The following is a 24,200-nucleotide window of genomic DNA, read 5'->3' as shown; positions in this document are numbered from 1 at the left end:
CGCAGTAGAGATGCTACCACCCAGCTTTGCATCCCGTATCAGGATGCTCCCCTCTGGTGCCCAGCTCCAGCATGGGGCGGCAATGCTGCTGCCAGCCTGCCCAGGGCAGTGTGAGAGCACAGGGCTGGGACAGCTCCTGTAGGTAGCAAACACGGAACTTGAGTGATGGGCTGATGGGCTTTCAGGCAACCAATTCAAGGCTCTTCACCAACAGCAAAAAAAGGACTTTGATGTACTTTTTTTTTTTTTTTTTTTATGGATAACTGCATTCCTGTGCTCAGGAGGTAGCTGAAAACATTTAGCTTTAATGAGAGGCTCATCCAGCCCTTTCTCCACCAACTCCACCGTTTAAAAATCATCAGTCATGAGAATGGCTTGGGAAAAAAATTCTGATGCACTTTGTTTACTCATGCAGCAGCACACAGTTTCTCCTTCAGCTGCTGCATCTGTTTGCACGGAAATGAGCTGTGATCTGTTGCTCACCACTGTTGGGGAATATGGTTGTTGAATCACCACGTGCCATTTATGCTCGCAGAGGTGGCAGTGTGCCTTGAGGACGGGGTGAGTTGTCTTCTGTTTGGATTTTTGATCTTTACAGGTGACTGTAATCACCTGTGGATGGCAGAGTATTTACTGCCCCACAAGAGCAGGCAAAGCCCAGGACCTGCTGCACCAGGACCCGCAGTAAACGTGATCCTCAAATAACCACATGCTTCCAGGGTAGCAGGGCTATAGAGGGAACAGCATATATTGAGAGACTGGCAGTCAAATTGCAGGAGTTGATTTCCATGTATTCTTAAGGAAAAATAACTCTGATTTATTTGGAGTCATTAATTCATTATTTAGATGTTTTCTGCTTAGTGAATCAGGGAGAAATGTAATTTTGCAGGGAAAAAAAAGAAAATTATAGCAGAGGTGTGTTGAGTCATTTCTGTTTGAGATGAGAATTACAGGTTGCCACTTAAAAAGTGACCTTTTGATTTTTACCATCACCCAGAGGTGGCTGGGCAGGATTTGGGAGGGGGTGAGAGTCCTGACAGCGCTCCCCGCCAGCAGCTCACCTGGCCCTGGTGGCTGTGTCCCAACATGCTCAAAAAAGAACTGGTTTAAAAACAGGATTTTCAGTACACAGAACAAGTCTTATGCATGTCAATCAAGGAACACTGTGGTTTTAAAGTCAACATGAGCTGGTTTTTTGGCATGGCCGTTGCAGAGGTGAAAAAAGTAAACAAAAGCTGCAGATGGGGCCATGTTCATTCTCTGGTTTGCTGCCTACCAGAGGTTCACTGTGTCCCCCGTATCAAACTGAATTAATGATTTGTATTCGGGCAGAGCACCAGATGATCACAGTAAATTCTCTTTGCAAGCCATATTTTACTGCATAAGCAGTGAGATATTTTTTTTTTTATTATTCCCAAGAGGTGACTGAAAAGCATCCTTGACTTCAATTTTATTTTCAACACTTGCAAGGGCCCAGGGAGTGGGCGAGCAGCTGCCTTGGCCCTGCTGCCTCTCCTGCTGCTTGTGGGGAGGCTTTCCCCCAGCAGGAGAGGGGAGCTCCCCCTGCCATTCAGCCTTTTGCCCCTGCACCCCCAAACCTGCCCTGGTGTCACATTGGCCTGGGTTGGGATCACGTGGCAGCTGGTGACAGCAGTGGCGTGATGCCAGGGAAAGCTTGGTCTGGGGTCTGGAGGAGGCGTGGGGCTGGCGGGAGGAGGAATGAGTTGCAGGGGGAGAATTTGGGCTTTGGTTTTGGAGAGGCTGAGAAGAGGCATGGCCTGGTGCGTGCCTGGGGCTGCAGAGCCAGCGGTAACACAGCCCAGCACCATGCTGTGCTCCCCCACACATCCCAGCAGCAAGTGGAGATCCAGGCACTGCCACGGCCAGGGCTGGTCCCGTTGGCAGAGCTGATGGAGCTTACAGATGGGTAGAAGCAAAGGGGCAGAATTTAATCTAGGGTATAATATACTGTAATAATGTTTTCAGTGCTTTGATTCACTTTTTTTTTTCTTTTCTTTTCATTTTCTTATCCTAAACAGCCTGAATTGAGGTGCTTCCAAGCTGCCCCATCCTGGGTCAGACCTCTCCTGCAGCAGCCAAGCTAGCCATGAGCAGCAGGGCTCCTGAGGGCTCACCGGAGCCGGGCTTACCCTGCACAGACAGGCTCAGACAAGCTCCACACCTAGATGAGCACATCTTTATTTTCAGTTCCACGAATACACATCTAAACTGTCTGTATCTTGCCTGGACACGTCACCTAAACCACTGCTGCTTTCCAGTTGCCCTTCTCGCCCTGCCATGGGATGCGCGTTCCCTCTGCACACTTGTGCGAGGCCGTTAGAGGGCATTTGGGTTTCATTTTTCAATCACCCAGAAGGATTGTGAGAAATGACGTGATCATGTGAGAAAGTCAAGGCAGAGCTGCTCGCAACATTCCTGCGCCGACTCTTGCATAGCTGGAGCAGCTCCAGCCCGTCGGGAGAGGCCCCGACTCATCTTTGCGATTTGTTTTCTCTTTTTCCTGCTTTTCTTTTGGCCTTGGCTTGTGGGGTATGTGCTTGGATGGCAGGCGGTATGTCTGGTGCTGTGGAGCGGTGTCTCCTGCGTCTGAGCTCCTCGCTCGCCGAAGCCCTGCCAAACCGCCAGTGCTTTGGAGAGGAGGAGGCCAGGCGGAGCAGGAAGGTTTGTGTTTATTCTGGAGGGATGCGGGGAAGGTGAATTAGAGCTGCCATCAGGAGGATGCCTCTGCCCATGCCCAGGAAGCAGCTGCTGGTCTCTGGAGTGGATATCGTGGGATGGCAGAGCTTGTGCACTGTCAAGCTGCTCAGCCTGGTGTGATGGTGACTTGTGGTGTGCAGCCCGATGTACCTGCTCCTTCCCTGGAAGGGCAGGGTGTCAGGGTTCCCCCTGGGGATTTGGGCTTCCAGGTGCCTGGAGACAGTCTCTCTCACAGCCCCTGCAGAGCAGAGCTGTGTGCGTGACACGGTGGAGGAGCAGCATCACCTCTCCAAAAGCCCCACCGATCCGCGAAAGGACCAATTCCTGGTTTCTTGGGTCAGTTCACGCTCAGGGAAGGGTTTCCCCATTTCCCATTTCATTCAGCCTAAGAAACTCGGGGATGCTGCCCAGTAACCCGGCCTGGAGCAGCGGGGTGCACAGAGGGGGCAGGTGCTGGGTGACACAGGGATCTTGTTTTCTATTTCCACCTTTCTTTGCAGCCAAAGTCCATCAGTTCTTCCCTAGTTTCCTCAGGGACACATTCTCCATCTCCACCAAAACCACAGTGCCGTGGGCTTGTGCCAGACTCTGCTGGGACGAGGCCTTGGCTCTGGGATGCGATGGGGGTGGGCATGGCTACAAACGACCTCATTTTCCCCTCTGGAAAGGTAAAACAGAGTGATGGGGAGATGGAGCAGGGTGATGGCATGTCCCCCACATCTAGGGGGCAGGGGCATGTGGCAGTGCAGGTGCCTGACCCCAGAACGCGCCGCGTGTGTGTGAACAGGGTGCTTTTGCACCATGTCCGCGCTGGGGCTGTGCTAGGCTGGCTGAAGGTGGCAGAGCCACCTCTCAGGTGTACCCAGGGAGCCAGGTGGGAGCTGCAAGTGCACCTCTGGCCATAGGGGCAGGGTCACCCCTGTGGCTCAGGGTTATGTGGGATCCACAGTACTCTTGGATTCAGAGACCCCAAAATTCAGGTCTGCACCTGCCATCATCTGTTTTCCAAGTGAAGTTTCAGGAGGTGGTTTATCTGTCCCTGAGACACGGTCAGCTCAAGGCTGAGGAGAGGTGATGGGGTGCCCACAGGTCATCGAGGGTCCCCTGGCTCATGTTGGCTGGCATTTGCCTTTCACAAGCAAACCTGTTGCCAGAGGCACCAGCTTCACCGAAGCCCTCACTTACCACCAGGGATGCTGCCGGCAGAGCCGGGCAGGGTCTGGCCATGCAGAGCCGCCTCTGAGTCTCCAGCCTGCAGTAACGGTTCTGGTTGGAGACGCGGGTCGAAAAGCCCACGCCGCAGGTGGCCGAGCAGGCACTCCACTCTGTACCCCACTCCTGGCAGGGGTACAGCAGCGGTGGGGATGCTGCCCCAGGGGCTAGATGAAAAGAGATGAGGGGAAAAAGGGTGGTTGGGGCCAGGTACAATGTGCCCTGAAAGTGTAGCCCTGCGTGGCAGAGAAACGTGTAGCAAGGTGTCTCCTGTTGATGTTCATAGTCTGGGGTGAAGGGACCATCCCCAGAGACCTGCGCGGGCATCCCTTCACTGGCACGTCCTGCATCTTACCTGCCCCAGCATCTCGGAGGAGGTACTGGTCCCGGGCTTCACAAATCCACTCAGGGCAGCACTTCCCTGGGACCTCTACGCGCCGTGGGTAGGGGCAGTCCGGGGTGGGCAGCCGCACATCCTCCTGGCAGAGTGGGATGCAGGTGAAGCCCCCATCCAGGCAGCGGCACTGGAGTTTGCAGCTGGGCTGGAAAACCTCCCCATCTCGATAGACCCGGCCATTCACCTCGCAGCCCTCCTCACCATCTTCAACTGCAAGTGACAGCCAGGGAATCCATTAGGGACAAAGTGACAGAGAAATGTGGATGGCAGAGGGGACTGCTGGGGGGAAATGTGGGGCTGGCATAAAGGGACTGAACTGGGGGGCCACAGAAGTGACTGACAGAAGTGGGGCAGACATGATTTGCAGGTGCGTTGCCGAACCTCCTCCCCTTCCCTGCCTCCTCCTCTCTCTGTTTTTTCAAAGCAACAGCTCACTGGCAGGTGAGAAACCCACTGCCCTTTGGCTGTGACCCTGCCTTTCAGAGTTTTCAGGCTAGAAAAAATGCATCTGGAATTGCTCTGCAGGACTCCCAGGCTTCATCCCTGGCAGGGTGACTGCAGCATCCCTGGGACCCCCGCATCCATCCCTGCTCAAACCACCTTGCATCCCCAGATGGTAAACAGCACGAGAGCTGGTGGGACCTGCAGCACAGCCCCATGCCCAAGCTGCCAGCATCATCCTCAGTACAGCTGCTTTCCTGACCTTAACCTCTTCCCTGAAAATGCCATGGGATGCCTGGAGCTGGCCAGGGCCACGGCTGGAGCTGGGGTGCACGATGGGCTGGGAGCAATGGGTGATCCCTGGGGGGAGAGGGCACCCCCTGTGCTCACAGTTGCAGGTGGCTCCTGTCCCCGCGGGCACCGCACTGTAGTCACAGACGAGGCCCTGGCTCTGGTCGCAGATGTGGAGGAAATCGCAGGGCTCTCCCAGGCGCCGGGCGCAGATCTTACAGCAGCCACAGCCATCCAGGACCAGGGGGGACCCACGGGGGCAGCGGGGTGGCACCCAGGGGCAGTAGCATGGTCTCCGGCACAGCTGGGCACACACCTGTGGAGGCAAAGCCATTGCTGGTTCCATACAGGTTGTGATTTTGGCTAACGGCTGCTGTTTCACTTGGGACAGCCAGGTAACCTTCTCTCAGTCATGGGGGCAGATTTTCGGTGGAGGGAGGCTCTGCGAATCCATGGGAATACGGCAAAGCAGCCTGGAAAGCTACTGTCCCCTTAGGGTACAGTGTGGATGGGCACCTATTGAAAACCAGGGAGAATGAGGGATGCTCAGCACCGTGCAGGATGGGGACTTAAATGCACCACTGCTTTGAATACACAGGGGAGAACAGAACTACAAGGGGAATGCCCCATGCAGTGGTGGTGATTTAAGGGGCTGGCAGTCCCCTTAAAGGGAGGGAAAGCAGCCACCCCCATGCCTGCCCCCGAGGCAGCGGGCTGCACCCAGCTGGAGACGCGGCTTTGCAGGGACTGAATGCACATGGTGAGGGCACAGCACTCCACTCCCAACAGACTTAACAGCCAAGAAACAGGGCATTGCAGCGGCTGTGGGGGAGCTGAAGCCAAGCGAACCTCACTGCTTTCCTTCCTGGTCCAGCTGCCTCCTCTGCCTGGCCTGGCTGCAGCATCCTCTGCCTGGCCCTGGCTGCAGCATCCTCTGCCTGGCCTGGCCACTGGGCGAGGAGCCCTGAGATAGGCACTTTTTCGAGGGCTGGGAGCTGCATTTCCCCTCCTAGCTAGACTGAGCAATTGCTCCGGCAGGGCTGTGCACTGCAGTCGTTTGCCTGCTCAGCCGATTGTTTGCCAGGGATGTGCCTGCAGGAGTTCACGCAGGCAGGTAGGTGTTTATAGCCACGGCTCATTCTGCTTGCACAATTACCCTGGCACAGACAGCTTTTGCAGGCAGCACTTGTGCTCCCATCATGTCGTATCTGACAGGGCTGTTACATATAGAGCCTGAAGCCAAGTGAGTTAGCTCTGCAGTTTGAAAGTGAATTCTTTGCCAGTCCTGGCCTGACTGTGTGTGAGCCCCACACAGAAGCTCTGAGCTGCCCTGCGGCAGCCCTGCTGCTCAGTACCACACACACTTTGCTTGCTGCGTGGCCAGCAAGTGCAGCGCAGGCAGCAGTTCAGCAAACACGCAATCAAAGAATGCATCCCTGTGCTGGTCCAAATACTGCTGAGACTGCCAAGAGATCGATGGGTTCAGCTGGACCACATGGATTTTAGACAACGGTTTTCTTTCTCCTTTACTTTCTCCCAATATCATCAGGTCTGACATGACCAGTTAGACAGAGATGGTAGGTACTGGTGTGCTATCTGTTCCCCATTCACAGCAGTTCAGATGTTTTTTATGGGGCGGTAGAAATACTAGTGCCAGCAACTGAAGATAAAATCTATGCAAAATGGGCTGGGCAATCTGGGTCTTGTTTTAGTTCTATCAATGAGCAGCATTATTAGTGTGGCAGAAACCAGAGGGGGTGGTGGCAGGGACTGAAGGACTGGCTGTGGTGGCCAGGTTTGGGCTGGAGGCACGAGGGCTCTTGGTGATTCTCCAGGCACTCATCAGTGCCTGGAGCAGGAATCATTTCTCCATCACAGCTTACCCAGGCAGCCAAGGGCATTTTTCATCTTTCAGGAGGCTGCTATTACAAATCAATGTTTTAGAAAGATTAAACAAGCCATTAACCCATTTTCCCCTGCTCTTTCTAATTAACTTGTCTTTAGATGACAATGTGGCTTCTGTCAGAGATCTTAACTGTCTGGGAAAGGAGTCAAATATGCACGATGCTGCCACGATGTCCCTGCTTGCAGAAGGTCTGCTTTGAGTTTCAAGCAGAAATTAGAACTTGGAGCTGAGATACCCCAAACTTTTCAACTTTCCTGTTCTCTACACAGGCAACTATCTTCACACAGAGTCCAAGAGAAAAAAAATAATAAAATCACTACAACCCAAATTCTGTCAGAGGCACCAGCTTTGCTTGAGCAACCCAGGGAGAGCTGAGTAATGCAGAGGCTGGGGAGCCTGGGCAGGGACAAAGGAGCCTGCAGGAGCTGCTACCACCGAGCTGCTCGCTCACTCGCAGGGAGCATGCCACCGCCCTGGGAGGGCTGCAGGGATGGGGCAAGCAAACAGAGCACATTGCTCTCATTCCTCTCTGCTCTGTGGACTTGCACCAGCGAACGTCTTTGGCCCAGGAACGTTAAGACCCCACTGCTTAATCGCAAATAACTCTCCCAAGCATAGCTCTGCCCCCGTGCGACTGCAGAAATACAGCCTGTCTGCCAGCCGGCGTTAGCTACTGGGCTCGTAACACCCCAGTCCTCCCTGCATCCCACTTTGCAAGATCCAGGTGCTTCCCCGAGTAAGGCTAAAGCTGCCCCAGGGTCCCGTCTCCCTTACCTTGGCGAGGATGCAGAGGAGGGAGAGGAAGAGGAGCTGCTTCTCTAGCTGGAGCCTCATGCTGCTCTCCACTCTGCCACTTCAGCACATCATCCCCCGGGCAGTTTGAAGGCAGAGGAGAGTTTGCAGGTTTTAAAGCTCGGGATAGGTCCTGCTGGTGTTTATACTCTCCCTGCTCTGATGTCACTCACAGGCTCCAATATAAACATGAGTAGGTTTGGATAAGCCTCAAGATTTTCTTTTTTTTTTTTTTCTTTCTTTTTTTTTTTTCCAGCCCGCATTCCAGCTGCCATTTCCAGTCCCCTCAAGGTGAGAATGTGCTGTCCACCGAGGCAGCGAGCGAAGGGAAGGGACGCTCTCCCTGAGGAGCACAGGAGAGGGGCTGGGACCCAGGCTGGTGGGGTGAAGTGGCTCCTTGCTGCTAGCCCCAACCAGGAGGGTAGGTCCATGCCTCTGCCTACTGATCAAGGTCTGCCCAGACAGAGTTGGTATCTTCCTCCTGGGTTTTGAAGGGTTTGGCAGGGCTGTCTGTGCTGCTACCCAGGGGCATTGCCAGACGAAGCAGGAACAGGGCATGCACCCCTGTGTTTTACAGTGAGCCCAGCGCCTGGCAGGCTGTGGGAGAGGGGTGGATGCCCACGCTGTACAGAGCCCTGAAGCCAAGGGCAGGATCCTGTCCCTCCATCGCTGGGGACCGTGTATGACTTGCTTTTGACTGCCAGCAGCTGAGGCTGCAGCAGTTTGCCAGGCAAGATCTCCAGGCAGCAGAGGTGTGCTTCCCTCTCTGTGCCGAAGGGGATTTGCTGGGGTGGTGCTGCTGCCACAGCACCCAGGGAGGCTGCTGGGGCAAGGGGGGCTGGATGCACATTGTGTTGCATTGCCCTGGGTACATGATGCAGGGAAAGCTGCAGTCTGGCCCTGCTGATTTTAAGCCTTGTAAACGCAAATTCAGCTCCCCCAAAATTATGACTGTCTTAAGCAATCATGAGAATCTACAATCCAAGTCTGGGGAGGAAAAGTGGGTGCTCAGCGGTTGCCTCCTAGTGCTTTAGCACTTCTCAGTCTGCCCTGTGCAAGCTTTCCTCTCAATCACTGTTTCTGGGGGCAGAAGGCTGGTGTTTAGGAAATTGAAAACGAAACATCTCAGGAAACTGAGGCCCTTGTCCACATTCCCATCCCCCAGATCTTATCACAAGATGTAAGAGGGGGAATTTATAAGTCCAGAGGTCGAAGGAAAGGCCTGAGATCACGTAAGGATGTGGGATGCCCTGCAGCTCTCCCTGGCTCCCCTCCTGCACCCCCCTTACCTGCAGGACATGGGCTGGGGGCCAGACCCTGGTAGCTGCACACAGACTCTCCGTACCTTGCAGGCATGATGAGAACTGCCACTATATATAACATATTAACATATATTATTATTAACATATACTTTGCTATTTATTAATTATACTATTATTACAAACATAGCCATGATATGATTATTAACATATACATATATACAACATATATTATGATAAATGTTGGCAAACAGGCAGGAGGGGCTGGGTGCCATTTAAGCAGAGCATCAAAATTCTACAAGTAGGAGTGATGGCCCATACCCCCCTCCAGGCTTTTCCCTCTTCTTTTTGCTTTTGCTTTCACAAAACAGGTCTTCAGTCACCTGAGCAGCAATCCCAACCCCAGCTCCACCACTCGCCATGGCCTGGAAGCCCGGGCACGGAGCAGGGAGGGCAGAGCCCGCAGGGAGGAGCGCACAGCCCGAGCTCTCCTGTTACCACCCTGATTCTCTGCTTTGGTTTTGCTTCGTTAGCTGCAATCAGCCTGTTAATGAGGTCATGGCAGCTTGTGGAAATACCAGGCCACTTTCCAAAGGCTGCTGTCACTGATCCTGGCGCTGGACTCTCTGCTTCTCACGCGGGAGCCCCAGCTCCCTGCAACATCAGAGCCATGCCCAGAGGTCCAGGGATTCGCACTGGCAGCCCTGCCTATTGCAGGGAGGCGTGAGGACCCCGCATCTCTCTGTCCTCACTAGCAGGGAGGTCCAGGCCCCACCGACAGGTGCTCACAAGCCAGAAGGTTTGATACTGAAGGCTGGAGCCACATCTCTGGGGCACAATCCACAGCAGAGCACTTCAGTATGGTGCACAGGTGGTTTATGTCTCTATAGAAAATATATGGATATATGGATACATTAGCAACAAAAGGAGGGCTAAGGAGATTCTCCAACCTTTATTGGATAGGGAAACACAGGGACAAAGGGTGAGGAAAAGGCTACAGTACTTAATGCCTCCTTTGCCTCAGTCTTTAATAGCAAGACCGGTTGTTCTGCAGGTACTTGGTCCCTGAGCTGGAAGGCGGGGATGAGGAGCAGAATGAAGCTCCCATAACCCAAGGGGAAATGGTCAGCGACCTGCTACACCACTCAGACACACACGGGTCTCTGGGGCCGGATGGGATCCACCCGAGGGCACGGAGGGAGCTGGCGGCAGCGCTCACCGAGCCAACCTCCATCATTTGTCACCAGTCCTGGCTAACCGGGGAGGTCCCAACTGACGGGAAGGTAGCAGGTGTGATGCCCATCTACAAGAAGGGCTGGAAGGAGGATCCAGGGAACTACAGCCCTGTCAGCCCAACCTCGGTGCTGGGGAAGGTTATGGAGCTGATCACCCTGGGTGCCATCACGTGGCATGTGCAGGACAACCAGGGGTCAGGCCCAGCCAGAGTGGGGTTATAAAAGGCAGGTCCTGCCTGACGAACCTAATCTCCTTCTATGACAAGGAGACCTGCCTAGTGGATGAGGGAAAGGCTGTGGCTGGTGTCTACCTAGACTTTAGTAAAGCTTTTGGATCCTGTCTCCCACAGCATCTCCTGGAGAACCCGGCTGCTCATGGCTGGGATGGGGATGCTCTGCGCTGGGTGAGGCCCTGGCTGGGCGGCCGAGCCCAAAGCGTGGTGTGGGATGGAGTCTCATCCTGCTGGTGCTGGGCACCAGCGATGTTCCCCGGGGCTCAGCGCTGGGGCCAGCCCTGTTCAATGTCTTTATGGATGATCTGGACGAGGGGATCGAGTGCACCCCCAGTCAGTTTGCAGACACCACCAAGCTGGGGGGGAGCGCTGGCCTGCTGGGGGGCGGGGGGCTCTGTGGGGGGGCTGGGCAGCCGGGCCGAGGGGCCGAGGCCACCAGTGTGAGGTTCAGCGGGGTCAGTGCCGGGCCCTGCCCGGGGGTCACACCAGCCCCCGGCAGCTGCGGGCTGGGGCAGGGGGCTGGGAACTGCCCGGCGGGAAAGGGCCGGGGGGGCTGGGCAGCAGCCGCTGGGCAGGAGCCCCCAGTGTGCCCAGGTGGCCAAGAGGCCAACAGCAGCCTGGCTGGTGTCCCCAGCAGTGTGGCCAGCAGGACCAGGGCGGCGATCGTCCCGCTGTGCTCAGCACTGGTGAGGCTGCACTGCGAGTCCCGTGTCCGGCTCTGGGCCCCTCGCTGCGGGAGGGACGTGGAGGGGCTGGAGCGTGTCCAGAGATGGGAACGGGGCTGGGGAAGGGGCCGGGGCACCAGTCTGATGGGGGGCGGCTGGGGAAACTGGGGGTGTTCAGCCTGGAGAGGAGGAGGCTCAGGGGGGACCTTATTGCTCCCTGCAATCACCTGAAAGGGGCTGTAGGCAGGGGCGGGTCGGTCTCTGCTCCCAGGTAACAAGCAGCAGGACAAGACAAAAGGGCCTCAAGCTATGCCAGAAGAGGTTTAGATTGGATATTAGGAAAAATGCCTTCATGGAAAGGGTGGTCAAGTATTGGAACAGACTGCCCAGGGAAGCGGTGGAGTCACCATCCCTGGAGATGTTTGAAAGTCGTATAGATATAGCACTTGGGGACATGATTTAGTGATGGGCTTGGCAGTGCTAGCTTAACGGCTGGACTCAATGATCTCAAAGGTCTTTGCCGACCTCACCGATTCGATGGTTCTATGATCTCACGCTGCCACTTTCTCCTCCGCTGCCCAGAGCCGTGCCCTCCCACGAGCCGCTGCATTTCCGATGCCGCAGGCCAGCCAGGCGTCCCGGGGGTGGCTGCTGTGCCTCGGTCAGCAACGGCTCCGGAACAGCCAAAGTGCTGATCCAGCCTTGCCACAGGACGGGCACTTCAATTACTTATTGCAGGCTGGTGTTTATTAGGGACTCCTGATTAATGGGTGTGACTTTATTTCCCAGTTAGCAATCAGGTGACAGTGCTGGTAAGGGAAATAAAAACCTCTCATCGCCCTGAGCGAGCAGCTCTGGGAGCAGCCAACAGCCCCATGTGTGGGGCCTTGGGGGGCAGCAGGGCACCCCTGGGGGGGCTTAGGGCTGCCCAGGGGGTTACCCTTTGCCTGCCCTTCCCTGGGTATGGGTTCAGCTCTTTGGGATGGGGACCCTTTCTTTATGTCCCTCAGCTAGGGACAAAAGGGGATATTGCTTGCCCCACATGCCTGATGTCACTGAGATGTTACTGCAGTAAGGTGACATCACTGGGATGGTACGATGTCACCGGGAAGCCAGCGGAGCTCAGGCAGTGACAAAGAGCTGCAGCAGTGAGTCAAGCAGCCAGGCAGGGGCCAAACCCACCACCCTGTGCAGCTGCCCATACTTCAGGAGGTGTTGGCCATCCCAGGCAGTACCTCATTGGACTTTGGGGGTGCTCAGAGGAGCTGGCCGGAGGGGTACCCACAAAGCCTACTGTGACTCTTGCCATCCTGAGGAGGCTTTTCCATGGGGGAAGTGGGCTTGAGCTTCGCTTCTGCTGGCTCTCCATCCCCAGTGCCAGCAGTGCAGGGGCTGCAGGCAGAGCCTGGCAGAGCAATACAGCCCTTGCACAGGTTTTGATTTGCAAAACCACGTGAGAGCAGCACGTTAGCAGTTTGTGTTATAAATACTCAGCCATAACCCTTCCCCTCTGGAGCACATGCCCCATATGTGTTCTGTACCATACGTGTGATCTCATAGCTACTAATTAAGTCCATATGCTGTGCTCCACAGTTTCCATGGTATTCTTGTCAGTTTTTTTGGGGGTTGTGATATTTTTTTTATTTTTTGTGGTCAGTTGTGCAAGAAAGTACTTGATACAAGGATCTGGATACATCTCCTTTGAGTTAGCTACTGGCAAGCTCTGCTGTTTCTATAGAAATGAAGGAATGGACCCAGTGAATTTACATTTTAGACAGCTGGGTTTTTTCGTGTCTGTGCCATTTAACGTGCCACCATGAACACCACAGCAAAGTTCTCATGTGTGCACCCCGCTCAGCTGAAATTGCATCCAGCTGTGATGGATATAGGCCGTATTCTCCCTCCATCCCTTTCATTTGCTTGAGACTCTCTCCTTCTTTACGCTGTGTGTGGAACACCGTCCCTAGAGCTGGCTGGAGTCAGATCAGGGTCTAGACGTGCATCTTTGCCTGGGAGCACCTGGGCGGTCCTGGGTCATCAACAGTGAAATCGTGGGTCTAGGGCGAGCCCAACTCCATACCTTGGTGAGGAGGATGTTCCCTTTGCTTCTGGGCACTCCTGGCTTGGCTGCCCACTGCAGGGGAGCAGGGCTGTCCATGGAGGGTGGGCAGCACTGGTAGGAAAGCTGGAAAGACACCCAGCTTGGAAAGGCCAAGAGCCCTGAGATGAAAAGGAGACATCTCAGGTCTCCCGTAGCTGTTGGACACTTTGGGGTGGCTGCCGGCTGTTTTTCATGAGACTTCTGGAAACACCCCGGCTTTGGGAAACTTTGAAATACCTTTGTTTTTGGCAGGATGGGAAAGTTGTTTCCTACCCAGAATGAATCCAGCTCCAGTTTCAAACAGCAAGAGCTGAGAGAGGTGGTGATGGCCATTTCCATCCCTGTCTGGCCATTTTTATTCCCCCTGGTTCTCACACCTTAACTGGAGAGTGGAGCTGGGCTGGGAGGACTGGCCACCCCGAGGGACGAGGGACGGGCCAGGCAATCTTTTACCTTGAGGTCACTGCTTCCACCCCAGACACGGGCTAGCAGAGGCTGAAAGTATTTACCATCTGGTGCCTGTCCAAGTGACTTGTGAGAAAAGAATTCAGGGCTGTCGTCCAGTTTCTGATGGTCAGGCAACTACATCAGAAAACCTCGGCTTCATCTGGGACCAACTGACCCCTCCAAGCTCCCAGCCACCGTGGCAAGGCCAGCAAGGGAGTGAGCAACAGCTGGGCATTTCCCTCGCCAAAGGAGAAAGGGTCTTTCGGATGGAGTGGTGTGTGCTGGAGACACTTGATCCTTCACCATTTTCCAGGCATTTTTTAGTAGGTTTCTTTGGAAAGAAGCACTGATAAATGGCACTCGGTGCTGCTTCTGGTCTCAAAGTCTTGACATTGCCAAGAGGAAGGAGCTGAGTGATTACACGGGGAGCAAATGGACCATCACAACCAAGAAAGGGCTTGCTTAGCCAAAATTATAGCAGGATCTCATCGTTCAGACTGAGGGGCTTCTCATTAGTACAGCCCAGCCTTGTATCAGCTGTTGTGAAAGGACAATGCTTTTTCTTAATAGACATACCAAACCCTGGGCAGTAGTTAGTTCTATGTGATTTTCTTTTTTGTGCTACAGTCCAGACGAGAGCAATTCATAATTGTCCCCCTAAGTTAAACATTCAGATAACCCAAAGAATAAGAATTTTGTAAAACAAAGCCTGGAAACTTCAGCCAAATGAATCTTTCCATTATTATTTGGAAAACAGTGTCAGAAATCATCACGTATCAAACATTATGATCCCCTGGGAGTTTATTTTTGGTATAAAACATCGTCAAACATAAACTTCTAAAATATCTCACTAGAATTTTTGTCTTTCAGACAAGATATAAACCCCAGATCCTGACCTTGGGTGGTTAATGACAGGCCTTTGGTATTTTCCATGGAACTGCACGGCTAACTCATGTTTCCTGATCAAATTGCTCATTCTTTTTTACTATCTCTATTTTTCTTGTGGTTTCAGGCTAAAACAGACAGTGTTTTTCCTCCAGCTCTTGTCTTGCTCAAGTGTGCTATGTGTTCTCCAGCAGCTGCCATGTCCCTTACAGCATCAAATAGGCTGCAAACTGAGGCATGCACTGAGGTACCACCAGGGATGCTTTTAGGTCTCTCCAAACTCACCTTGTAATTGCAGCCAGCTCTGCTTTATCTCTCTCTCTCTCTATATATATATGTATAGGTGAGGTGATGTCTATGCCTCCTTCCAGTCCTGTTTCCTGTGATGCTGGGAAGACCTTTGAAGACGCAAGTGCTGCACCCATGCAGCAGCTAGTGTTGTGCCTGGGAAGTGGGTGGTGCTGGAAGAGGTTTGGATGACGCGGGTTTTGTCTGTTCCCAAATGTCACAGCCCTTCACATCCTCAGGGCTGCCCTTGGCTCGCCATCAGCAGGAGCACTGTGAGCCAGAGCAGCACAGGGTGCCGGTGCTGGTGGATCCACGGTGCCAGGACTGTGTGCAGGGAAGGGAGGGTGATGTTGTTGGGACAGGATGGTGCCAGGGAGGGGACAGTGACCTGGGACAAAGATAGACCTTCTGGGCTAGCACATCTCTAGTGGATGCTCTGCACATCTTCCTTGCAAATTCCTGGTTGTTGCCAGGACCTTCCCTAAGACCTTGTGCAGCAGAAACTTCTCAGCATCCTTGTTGGTTGGAAGGAGTTTGGCTTGTGCAGGGAAGGGGCTTCCAGCTTAGGCACTGGGCACGTTAGCGGGGCTCAGTGTGGTCGGCTGGGCTGGGGAGAGCTGAAGAGCTGCCAGTTCACCTGTCTTGAACCAGTGCTTTGCTCACATCCAGCACTTAAAAAACCCAAATGACTGGTCACCACCCAAAACCAGCTGGCAAGGGGACCTGCTGCTATTCACCAAGGCTCACACCAAAAGCTCCTACCCCCGCCCCAGCAAATAAAGTGAGGGCTGGGCTTGCTCTCCATCTCCTGAGCAAGACTACAAAGGCTGAGGCCAGTGATGCCTCCATATGCAGAGGGATCGCAGGACCCCAGCCCTCCCCTATGCCCCCTCCCAAAGCCTGAGACATCTGGAGACATCTCCCAACCATGCACTTCACATACACCACCTCCTCTTGTCCACATCCCCAGGCAAGTCAAAAAAGGTACGGCTGAAACCTTTAGTGTGTGTGTGGGACCCAGTTGAGAAAAACAAACTTCTCGGTCTCTCTATGGTTATGAAAGCAACGATGTCGCCTGGAAAGTATGTACCAGAGAGCAAAAGGAGCTGCCTGTGTCGAGGGGCGAGCAGAAGAGGTGGGAACCAGCTCAAATATGACTCAAAATCAGGGGAAGTTATTTCTGATTAATGTAATTACTTCGGCTCCAGTCCTGATCAATATGAGGAGCAAAAACGCTCATAAACCGGCCGAGAATGCAAACTATGCAGAATGATTTGTAAAAGGTGTTTGGCTGGGCGGCTGTCAGGCTGCCCACGGGGCAGGGTGACCTGCTGTCGTGGGAGCTGGGAAAGCCGCAACTTGTTAATTGCAAACCGGTGGCCCCTAAATGAGAATCCCCTGCGAAGGAACAGGGAAGTGGCTGCCTCACGCAGGTCCTGAGTCTAATTAAAAGCAACCAGCTTGCTTGGCTGAGTTTCTGTTGTGCTCTGACCACAAAGCAAGAGCCAAGGCTGGCCCTTTACAGCCAGGCTGGCTTCTGCTGGCCCCCACGGCATGGGGAGGATCTGGTGGGCTGGCACCCAGCACAGCCTGGGCAAGGGCTCTGTGTGGGCACGGGGGGAGTAGGGCTGGGGACCTGCAGGACCACAAGGACAGAGCTGGAGGGGACAATGTCCTCAGACCTCATGGTGGCTCAGCCTGAACTGTGCCGAGTGTGGTGTCAGCCTGCACAGGAGGGATGCTTCCTCCTCAGGGGCATGGCTGTATCTTGGGGAACCGCACACACAAAAGCAGATCAGGAGGAGGAAGCGCAGCCTGGGAGATCACCTGCAGCAAGTGCCTGGGAAGCTGGTGCCTGTGGCCTTCTGGAGGTGTCAGGAATTTCCTCCTGAGAAAGCAAGCAGAGGCTGGGAGATGGTGTCCTGGGGCATGGGGTCTCCCGTGAACCGGTAGTTTCCCTGATGTGGGGAGGAAAGGGAAGGAGAAAGTCTGTGACAGACTCATTTTTGTTCCACTGTTCCCCAGGGATTCTGGAAAACCCCACTGTGAATATCTCTTACTGCCCAGGCTTCTTCTCAGGAGAGCATCCCCAGAAACCACAATGGCAGAGGCGCAGAAATAGGAAAAGATGAACAGAGCCCCTGGGCTAGCAGCTACCCATGCCCTGGCACCGCAGGGCAGGAGGAGATGGTGGTGAGTGCTTCCCCTTCCCGCCTGGGCTGCTCTGCAGGCTCCGAGCTGCCGCTGCCCATCAGACAAGGTGATGTCTCCATCTCCTGTGGTGACAGCTCCATCTTCCCCTGACAGAGTGAGGCTGCAAGTTACAGCCGTCACTTGATGCTGCGGCACTGCAGCCACCCCACCTCATTTACACAAGATGCTTGAATAGCAGTTGCAGGAAAACTCCCTGATTCTGATTTAATGGGACTCTGTTGGCTTTCAGCCATGCAGGCCCTGCCTGCCTGGGGTCCCTGCACCCACAACCCTCCCAGACATGGGAAGGGAGACTGTTCTGGAAGATTTTCCTTTTCTGACTAAAGTTTTTTCGTGATTTTCTTTTTTTTAAGAAAAAAAAAAAAAGGGGGGGGGGGGTGGTGGGAAGCCCATCCATGATTCGTGACTCACTGGGATGTGTCAGGCTCTGGATTAGCATTTCCTTGTTCTGGGCTGGTCCCCTTCACCACAGATTGCCTTTCCCGCTTGCATAACTGGTCCAGTTCTGTTTCTGGCACAGCAATTGGCATCTCCCTGGCTCCAGCTGCACCACCTGGACCAGTTCCTCCAAGGACCCTGCTGATGAGCTCCCTTTGAGGGCTCTGGGACAGACTGGGGCAAGAGGAAGCCACCAGGCATCACAGAGCATTGCTGCCCTGCTGAGCTGGCCGCAGACCTCTGGGAGCATCTGCAGAGACATCCCAGCGAGGCAGGCAGGGCGCTGTTGGGAAAACCATGTGTGCCTTGACAGCAGCCCAGATCCCCGCAGCCCCAGGAGAAAAATAGCAGGAGCTTCTACCGAGGGTCACCAGAGCAAGGCTTCTGCCCACAGCCATCTCCTCCATCCTGGGAAAAAGCCCAGCAGCTTGTGGTGGAGCTGCAATGGGACTGTCTCCTGCCCTCAGCCATGCTGGGAACTGGGACAGGCTGAGCTGTACTGGGAATTGCAGGGCATCCTTCATGTAGTCCTCAAATCAAGACCCTTCAGTGTTGGATTTCCACCTGCTGCAGGCTTTGGGGAGGGAACTACAGAAAGGGAGTGTTTGACTGATGTGACTGTCTGTACCTGGTCACCCAGGGCTGGCAATGGCAGCCCGACTGCAGCTTGGCTTGTCCCAGGAGCTGTCCCAGCCAGGCTTCCCCCTCTGGTTTGGAGTCAGCCCGAGCCCCAGAGGAACATCTCACCAGGCAGCTCCTTGCATGGACCAAACTCCAGGAAGGGGGATGCAACCTGGAAGCCCTGGCCTGTGGGGTAGGACAGACGTCTGCTCTCCCTGCTCCGGCTGAGCCCAGTAAAGGACGACATCTCCTACAGGTGCTGCAAAGGCAGCAGCTCATAGCGTGAATAGCAGTGTGTGCATGGGGCAGCCAGGCTGCTCTTCAGCCCTTACTGACGGCCCAGGCTGGAAGGGATGTTTTGAGGTGCTTTTGGCTGCAGTGCATGCTGTCCATGCTGTGTTTCTGACATTATCTCACTCTCCATCCTGGAGCAGGGAGCTCCCCAGGCCACATGGAGAAATCCTGGTCTCCCTGTGCTGTGATTTTGCTGGAAACCACATCTAGCACAATGTGTTTGGGGTTAGGAGAGCCATTTCCCCAGTGGCTGGCAGCACTCTCCACTGCCAGAAGCTGACCACATTCAAACCCTGGTTTTCTTTACATCCCCTGGTCCTGCTGAGCTGTGGTCTGCAGCCTGCGCAGGCGAAGCCACTCTGCTGGCCTGCCATCCAGAAAGCATGCTCTGGATTGCCTTTGTGAGAATGAAACACAAACACTTTGCAAACCGCAGTCCTTGAGTGCGAGGCAGTGAGCCGAGAGCTGTCAAAGCAAAAGGGAAGATCCTCCAAGCTGCGCAGGTGAAGCCCAGCCAGCCTGGTACGCGCAAGTGGAGTAGCAACAAGTGCAGAGGCTCTGGCTCCAAGGGACATCAGCCACCCTCGGCGTTGCAACCCTGGCTTGGAGATCTTACTTTGCTGCTGCCACTGTTCACCAGTCCCACGTGGGATCCCCGTCACAGAGGTGGTGCTGGGCATGAGAGGAGACCAGTGGTGCAGCCTCTGCTGCAGAGCAGCCTCCTTGTTCAGCAGTTTGGCTCAGGGATGCTCTGCTCAGCCCAGGGTCCCTGCAGGGGGGCAGAGCTGCTAAAGCCTCTCTCCCTGAATCCATGCTGTGATAGTGCTGCTGTGCCTTCCCTTGCGTTACATTCACCCTTATGCCACCTCTGATGGCACCAGAGCGGCTGCAACTCATGGAAAGGCAGATTGAAGGTTCTGCAGTGACATGCAGCTTCTGCTTGGACCTGGCCATGTCCCCCACAGCTTGGTTGTCCTTCCTGTCCCCACACAGGGCCATGGGCACCTGCTTTGAGACAGCTTTCCTCTCCCAGGACCTTCCCCTCCCTGGGCTGGTCTGTGGGGTGAGAGCCCAGCCTTTCCCCTCCTGCCTCTGAGCCCTGGCCCCTGGAAACATTTGCAAGGAAATAGCTGAAGGTATTGAAAGGGGAGGCAGGAAACGCTCCGAATTTTTTTTTTCTAAATATACTGACACTAATGTTGTTTGCAGTGTTAAAAATAGAAATCAAGGGAACCTGCCTTTTTCCTGTTTGCTTTCAGCTCTCGCTTTCCTGCCTGTCTCTGTGTTCTGGGGATCTGCGTGAAAATAAACCCAATGAAAAAGATCTCAGCAGTGTGCAAAGCAAAGCCAGATGGGTTTTACCTCCAGCTCCAGCTTCTCCAGACAGGGCCATGCCCCCCTGGGCAGCGTGGGGAGCTTGAGGCTGTGAGCTCGGTGCCTCGGGCAGCTGTCCCCACAGGCTCTGAGCTGTGGTGGGACCATGCGCTGACACACTGCTGCAACACTGGCCGCTCTTGCTGGGTGTCTCTGGCAGTGTGGCCACCCTCCTGCACCCTGTGTCCAGGCTCTGGTCACTCTCCTGACTTTCCCAGGTATCTCAGTGCAGCGAGTTGACTCCAAGCAGTGCTGCTGCTCTCCCTTCTGCGGTTGACGGAGAGCCAGAGCTGGATCTGCTGGTGTGCTACTGCCGGAGCCCTGGGCAAAATCCCCCCTGTGCCCACCTCTCCTGTTGAAGATGTTTCTCCAGGTGCCTGCGGCTGGGCAGAACACCCCTCCACCACGTCCTGTGTGTGCTCATTCCCAGGTCTCCGTCGGTACACTGGGAAGATCTTGTTGCCAGTCTCTCAATGGCTGTGCTCAGCACCTGCACCGTTGAATTCAGAGGCTGAGGGATTCAAGCTCACTTTGGCAGCACTGAGCCAGACCAGGGCACACAGAGCTTGAGGGATAAGGATGTGGGAGCCAGCTCCCTGCCCTGTATGGGGAAAAGAAAACACCAGAGCACAGCAAACTGGCCAGGGAGACTGTCTGAACACCAACGTGCTTTTCATTCAGGAGGAGATACCGCACCCCTGGTCAGCGCAGCTGCCTGCCTGCTCCAGGTGTTCAGATGAAAAGCTAGGCACTCATTTTTTAGCAGAGCAAATCAGGGTATGCGTGTCTTGGATGGAGGCTGCTGCCTGATTTATTACAGACACAGCTCTAGGTGCCTCAGGAGAGTAGGTCCTGGCAGAGGATGAGAGACAGGCGTATGTAAGGATGGATTGCAGTGCACAAAATGCTGCATTGTAGTAAGACTGCTTGGAATGCAGTCTTGCATTCCCTTGGAAGGGAGGATGAATGTGTCTTCTGGCCCAGTTTGCATTCCTCTGCCCTCCCCGTTCCTTTCTTCAGTCAGTGAACAGGGAGGATGGGCAGCCCTGGGCTCTGGTCTGTCTTGGAAAGCCACAAGGCAGCCAAGCTGCTGGGGGACTGGCTCTGCTGTGCCACCCTCTGGGCAGCATCCCTCAAAAGGCTGGTATTTCTAAGGAGTGGTTTTCTGTAGGGTGACAACTTACTAGGTTGACCTCAGGTTGTTCTTTCAAAAGTCTTTGGTCAGCTGAAAATCAGGTGTTTAAAATGTCACTGGACTATCACGAGTCACTGTCTGGGCCGGTTTTGTATCACAGAGTCAGTTCTGCGTGTCACTGGTAAGTCCACTCTTGAACCTGGCATGATGTGATTTTAAAAACACCTCCACAAGAAGCTTCCCTGAGTTTCCTTCCCCCTTCCAGCTGCTTTCCTGGCCCTGGCATAGCCCTGGCCCCTGGCAGCCAGCCCACCTCTTCTGCGGCTTTTCAGCTGCCTCTTTCCCTGCCAGGCATGTCTGGGGCCGCTAGCGCTCGGTCTCTTTGCTATCAGCAAACGTTCAGGTCTTTCAGCAGCCATGTGTCAGCGGTATCCGAAGGGGCCGTTGGTTTGCAGAGTGTGACAGTGACCTGGGTTGGTGGATGGATCATGACTGGCTGCTAACAGGACGCCCCTGCTGATGGGGTTGCATCGGGGGCTCCCTGATTGTGCTTTTGGGGCCCATTTGGGCACCAAACCTGTGGTGGAAATGGGATCCTGACCCCACCTGGTGCTGATCAGCAACCTGTCAAGGTGTTAACTGGGACTGAACTGGAACCATTGACAGAGGATGGACGTACAGCCATGGAGACTGACAGCCCATCCCTGTAAGCTTCTCCCCTGCTTGGTGCACTGAGCCTGCACAGTCCCTCTGTAAGGCACAGCGGGCAACTGCCCCCAGTTTACAGATGGGAGCTGAACCCCAGGAACTTCCCAAGCTTTCCCCTGTTCCCGGTCCTGCTGCTGACCTGCAAGATATCCCCTCCACAGCTTTGGTGGGAATGAGGAATGGGACACAGCCTTGGCATCCGAGCTGACGCCGGAGGAGAAAATAGCCCTTTGAAAGGACTTTAGCCAGAACTTACATATTCAGATGCTCATCTGCACCCGAACCGAGGGCCCTGGGGTGGTGGGCAGCGATGTCACCCGGGGATCACCGGAGGCGGCTGATGTTTCCACGGCGCTTGTGTTCCCCTGCTGAAGGACGATCGCCCTGCATCACCGCAGCTCCGGGGGCTGGAGCTGCCTTCTGCGGTGGGATGGGTAGCAGCAGCGCCGCAGTTCCACAGCCCCCAGACCCACAGATCCAGCTCTGCAGCTGCCCCCTGCTCTGCAGCCCCGCAGCAGCCCCCAGCCCTGCAGCCCGGCCCGCAGCAGCCCCCAGCCCCGCAGCCACCCCCAGCCCCGCAGCCCGGCCCGCAGCCGCCCCCCACCCCGCAGCCGCCCCCAGCCCCGCAGCCCGGCCCGCAGCAGCCCCCAGCCCCGCAGCCGCCCCCAGCCCCGCAGCCCGGCCCGCAGCAGCCCCCACCCCGCAGCCGCCCCCAGCCCCGCAGCCCGGCCCGCAGCAGCCCCCACCCCGCAGCAGCCCCCAGCCCCGCAGCCCGGCCCGCAGCAGCCCCCAGCCCCAGCCGCAGCCGCCCCCAGCCCCGCAGCCCGGCCCGCAGCCGCCCCCACCCCGCAGCAGCCCCCAGCCCTGCAGCCCGGCCCGCAGCAGCCCCCAGCCCCAGCCGCAGCCGCCCCCAGCCCCGCAGCCCGGCCGCAGCCGCCCCCACCCCGCAGCAGCCCCCAGCCCCGCAGCCCGGCCCGCAGCAGCCCCCACCCCGCAGCAGCCCCCAGCCCCGCAGCCCGGCCCGCAGCAGCCCCCAGCCCCAGCCGCAGCCGCCTCCAGCCCCGCAGCCCGGCCCGCAGCCGCCCCCACCCCGCAGCAGCCCCCAGCCCCGCAGCCCGGCCCGCAGCAGCCCCCAGCCCCGCAGCAGCCCCCAGCCCCAGCCGCAGCCGCCCCCACCCCGCAGCCCGGCCCGCAGAGCGCACGGGCTCTGCCTCCCTCTGGTGGCCGCTCTGCTCGGGCTCCGCCGGGCGCCGGTGGGGGGCTGCACCCCGGCCCGCACCCCCCTCCCGCACCCCGGCCCGCACCCCTCTCTCGCACCCCTGCCCCGGGCTCCCCGCCTGCCCCGGCGCCCCCCGCCCCACGGCGCTTCCCCGCGCCCCCACACGCGTTATCCCAGCCCCGTGCCCGCGGGGGCTGCAGGCAAGGCCAGCGGGTTCGCAGGCAGAGCCCGATCCTTCCTTGCTCAGCACCATTCCTGGATATTCACCTTTCGCTTCTCAGCGAAGCCTTTCTGCTGTCACTGGAGGAAAGCATTTTGTAGAAAACTTGCATCATGCCTGGGGAAAGACTGGAAATTAAGCCAGCTTCCCACCTCACTAGAGACAGCTAAGAATTGAATCTTTTCTTCCTGATAATCTGTTTTCAATTTCTTCTGCCACCCTTGAAGACAAGAACTGAACAAAACAAGAGCTCCAGGAGATCCTATAGAATATTATTGGGGTCAAGGCCCTGGATTAGATAAAGTGTCTCCAGAAATCTCCAGCTCAACACAGTGAGGCTCGGTTCCTCTTCAAACTTTTGTTCCCGGAGCAGGAGGGCTTCCCGGGCTGCCCAGGGGCTTGCAGCCGCCTTTCGTGGGGGCAGCAGCCAGGCAGCCCCTGTATGCCCCAGCAGCACCATTCCTGCTGGGAGCCAGCACTGGGGAGATGGGTGGGAGCATCTGGCTCTTCCCCTTCTCCCTCTGCTTCTTCTCCCCTTCACCTGCCTTTCTCTCTCTTCCTGCTATTCCTTCTTTTAACAGCATCCGATGCAACAGCCCTGGTGTTGATATTTCTGCTGGTGGTCTGCAAGCCCAGTTTGAGGAGTGAGCATCTCCTGGGACCAGGACCCCACAGGTGAGTGCTGTGACCCTTAGTCTGGGACCAGTCAGACCCCAGCTGGCCCTGCGAGAGGGGTGATCTGGGCATCCTGGGATGGCAACGTCGAGCTGGGACCAGGGAGGACAATTTAAGTTACAGCTCTGCTCTCCAGATCCTAAATCTGGGCATGAAGATAGCTCCTGTATCACTCAAAATCACCTACAGGCAGGGTGGAGCAGTAGCAGGGATGGACTGATGCCAGCCCAAACCCTGCTGTCTGCCAGGTTCAGGGGTCTCACTGTGCCCTGGGTCAGGGTGGCAGAGGGGCAGAGGCAACCCCCCAGCTTTGCTTTGCAAGATGTGACACTGCAAGTGTCAGAGCCCTGAGAACACGAATGGGCCTTGATGGCCTCACCCAGCCCCACACCCATGGGCCCAGGAGCTCTATTTAAGCTCAGCCCAGGGCCT

At 55.8% G+C, this 24,200-nt stretch overlaps 1 protein-coding gene across 3 annotated transcripts; it reads right to left on the bottom strand.

Annotated features, from left to right (window-relative positions):
* Nucleotides 1–2,181: 2,181 nt before the first annotated feature.
* Nucleotides 2,182–7,900, bottom strand: CCN5 (cellular communication network factor 5). 3 transcript variants are annotated; one of them, XM_055813716.1, is made up of 5 exons: nucleotides 7,740–7,900; nucleotides 5,159–5,375; nucleotides 4,286–4,537; nucleotides 3,904–4,097; nucleotides 2,182–2,969 (listed from the first exon to the last, which is right to left on the bottom strand). In XM_055813716.1, the coding sequence occupies exons 1-5, from the start codon at nucleotides 7,797–7,799 to the stop codon at nucleotides 2,691–2,693; spliced, it is 1,002 nt and encodes a 333-aa protein (XP_055669691.1). In that variant the 5' UTR covers nucleotides 7,800–7,900; the 3' UTR covers nucleotides 2,182–2,690. The 3 variants fall into 3 exon arrangements, with proteins under 3 accessions (XP_055669691.1, XP_055669692.1, XP_013153424.3); XM_055813717.1 differs by having other exon boundaries at nucleotides 2,817–2,956; XM_013297970.3 differs by having other exon boundaries at nucleotides 2,827–3,378; nucleotides 7,740–7,897.
* Between the last annotated feature and the right edge of the window lie 16,300 nt (nucleotides 7,901–24,200).

This window comes from Falco peregrinus, chromosome 9 (assembly GCF_023634155.1).
Source record: "Falco peregrinus isolate bFalPer1 chromosome 9, bFalPer1.pri, whole genome shotgun sequence".
In the NCBI taxonomy this organism is placed as follows: Eukaryota; Metazoa; Chordata; class Aves; order Falconiformes; family Falconidae; genus Falco; species Falco peregrinus.
This window is presented reverse-complemented; position numbering and strand designations above follow the sequence as displayed.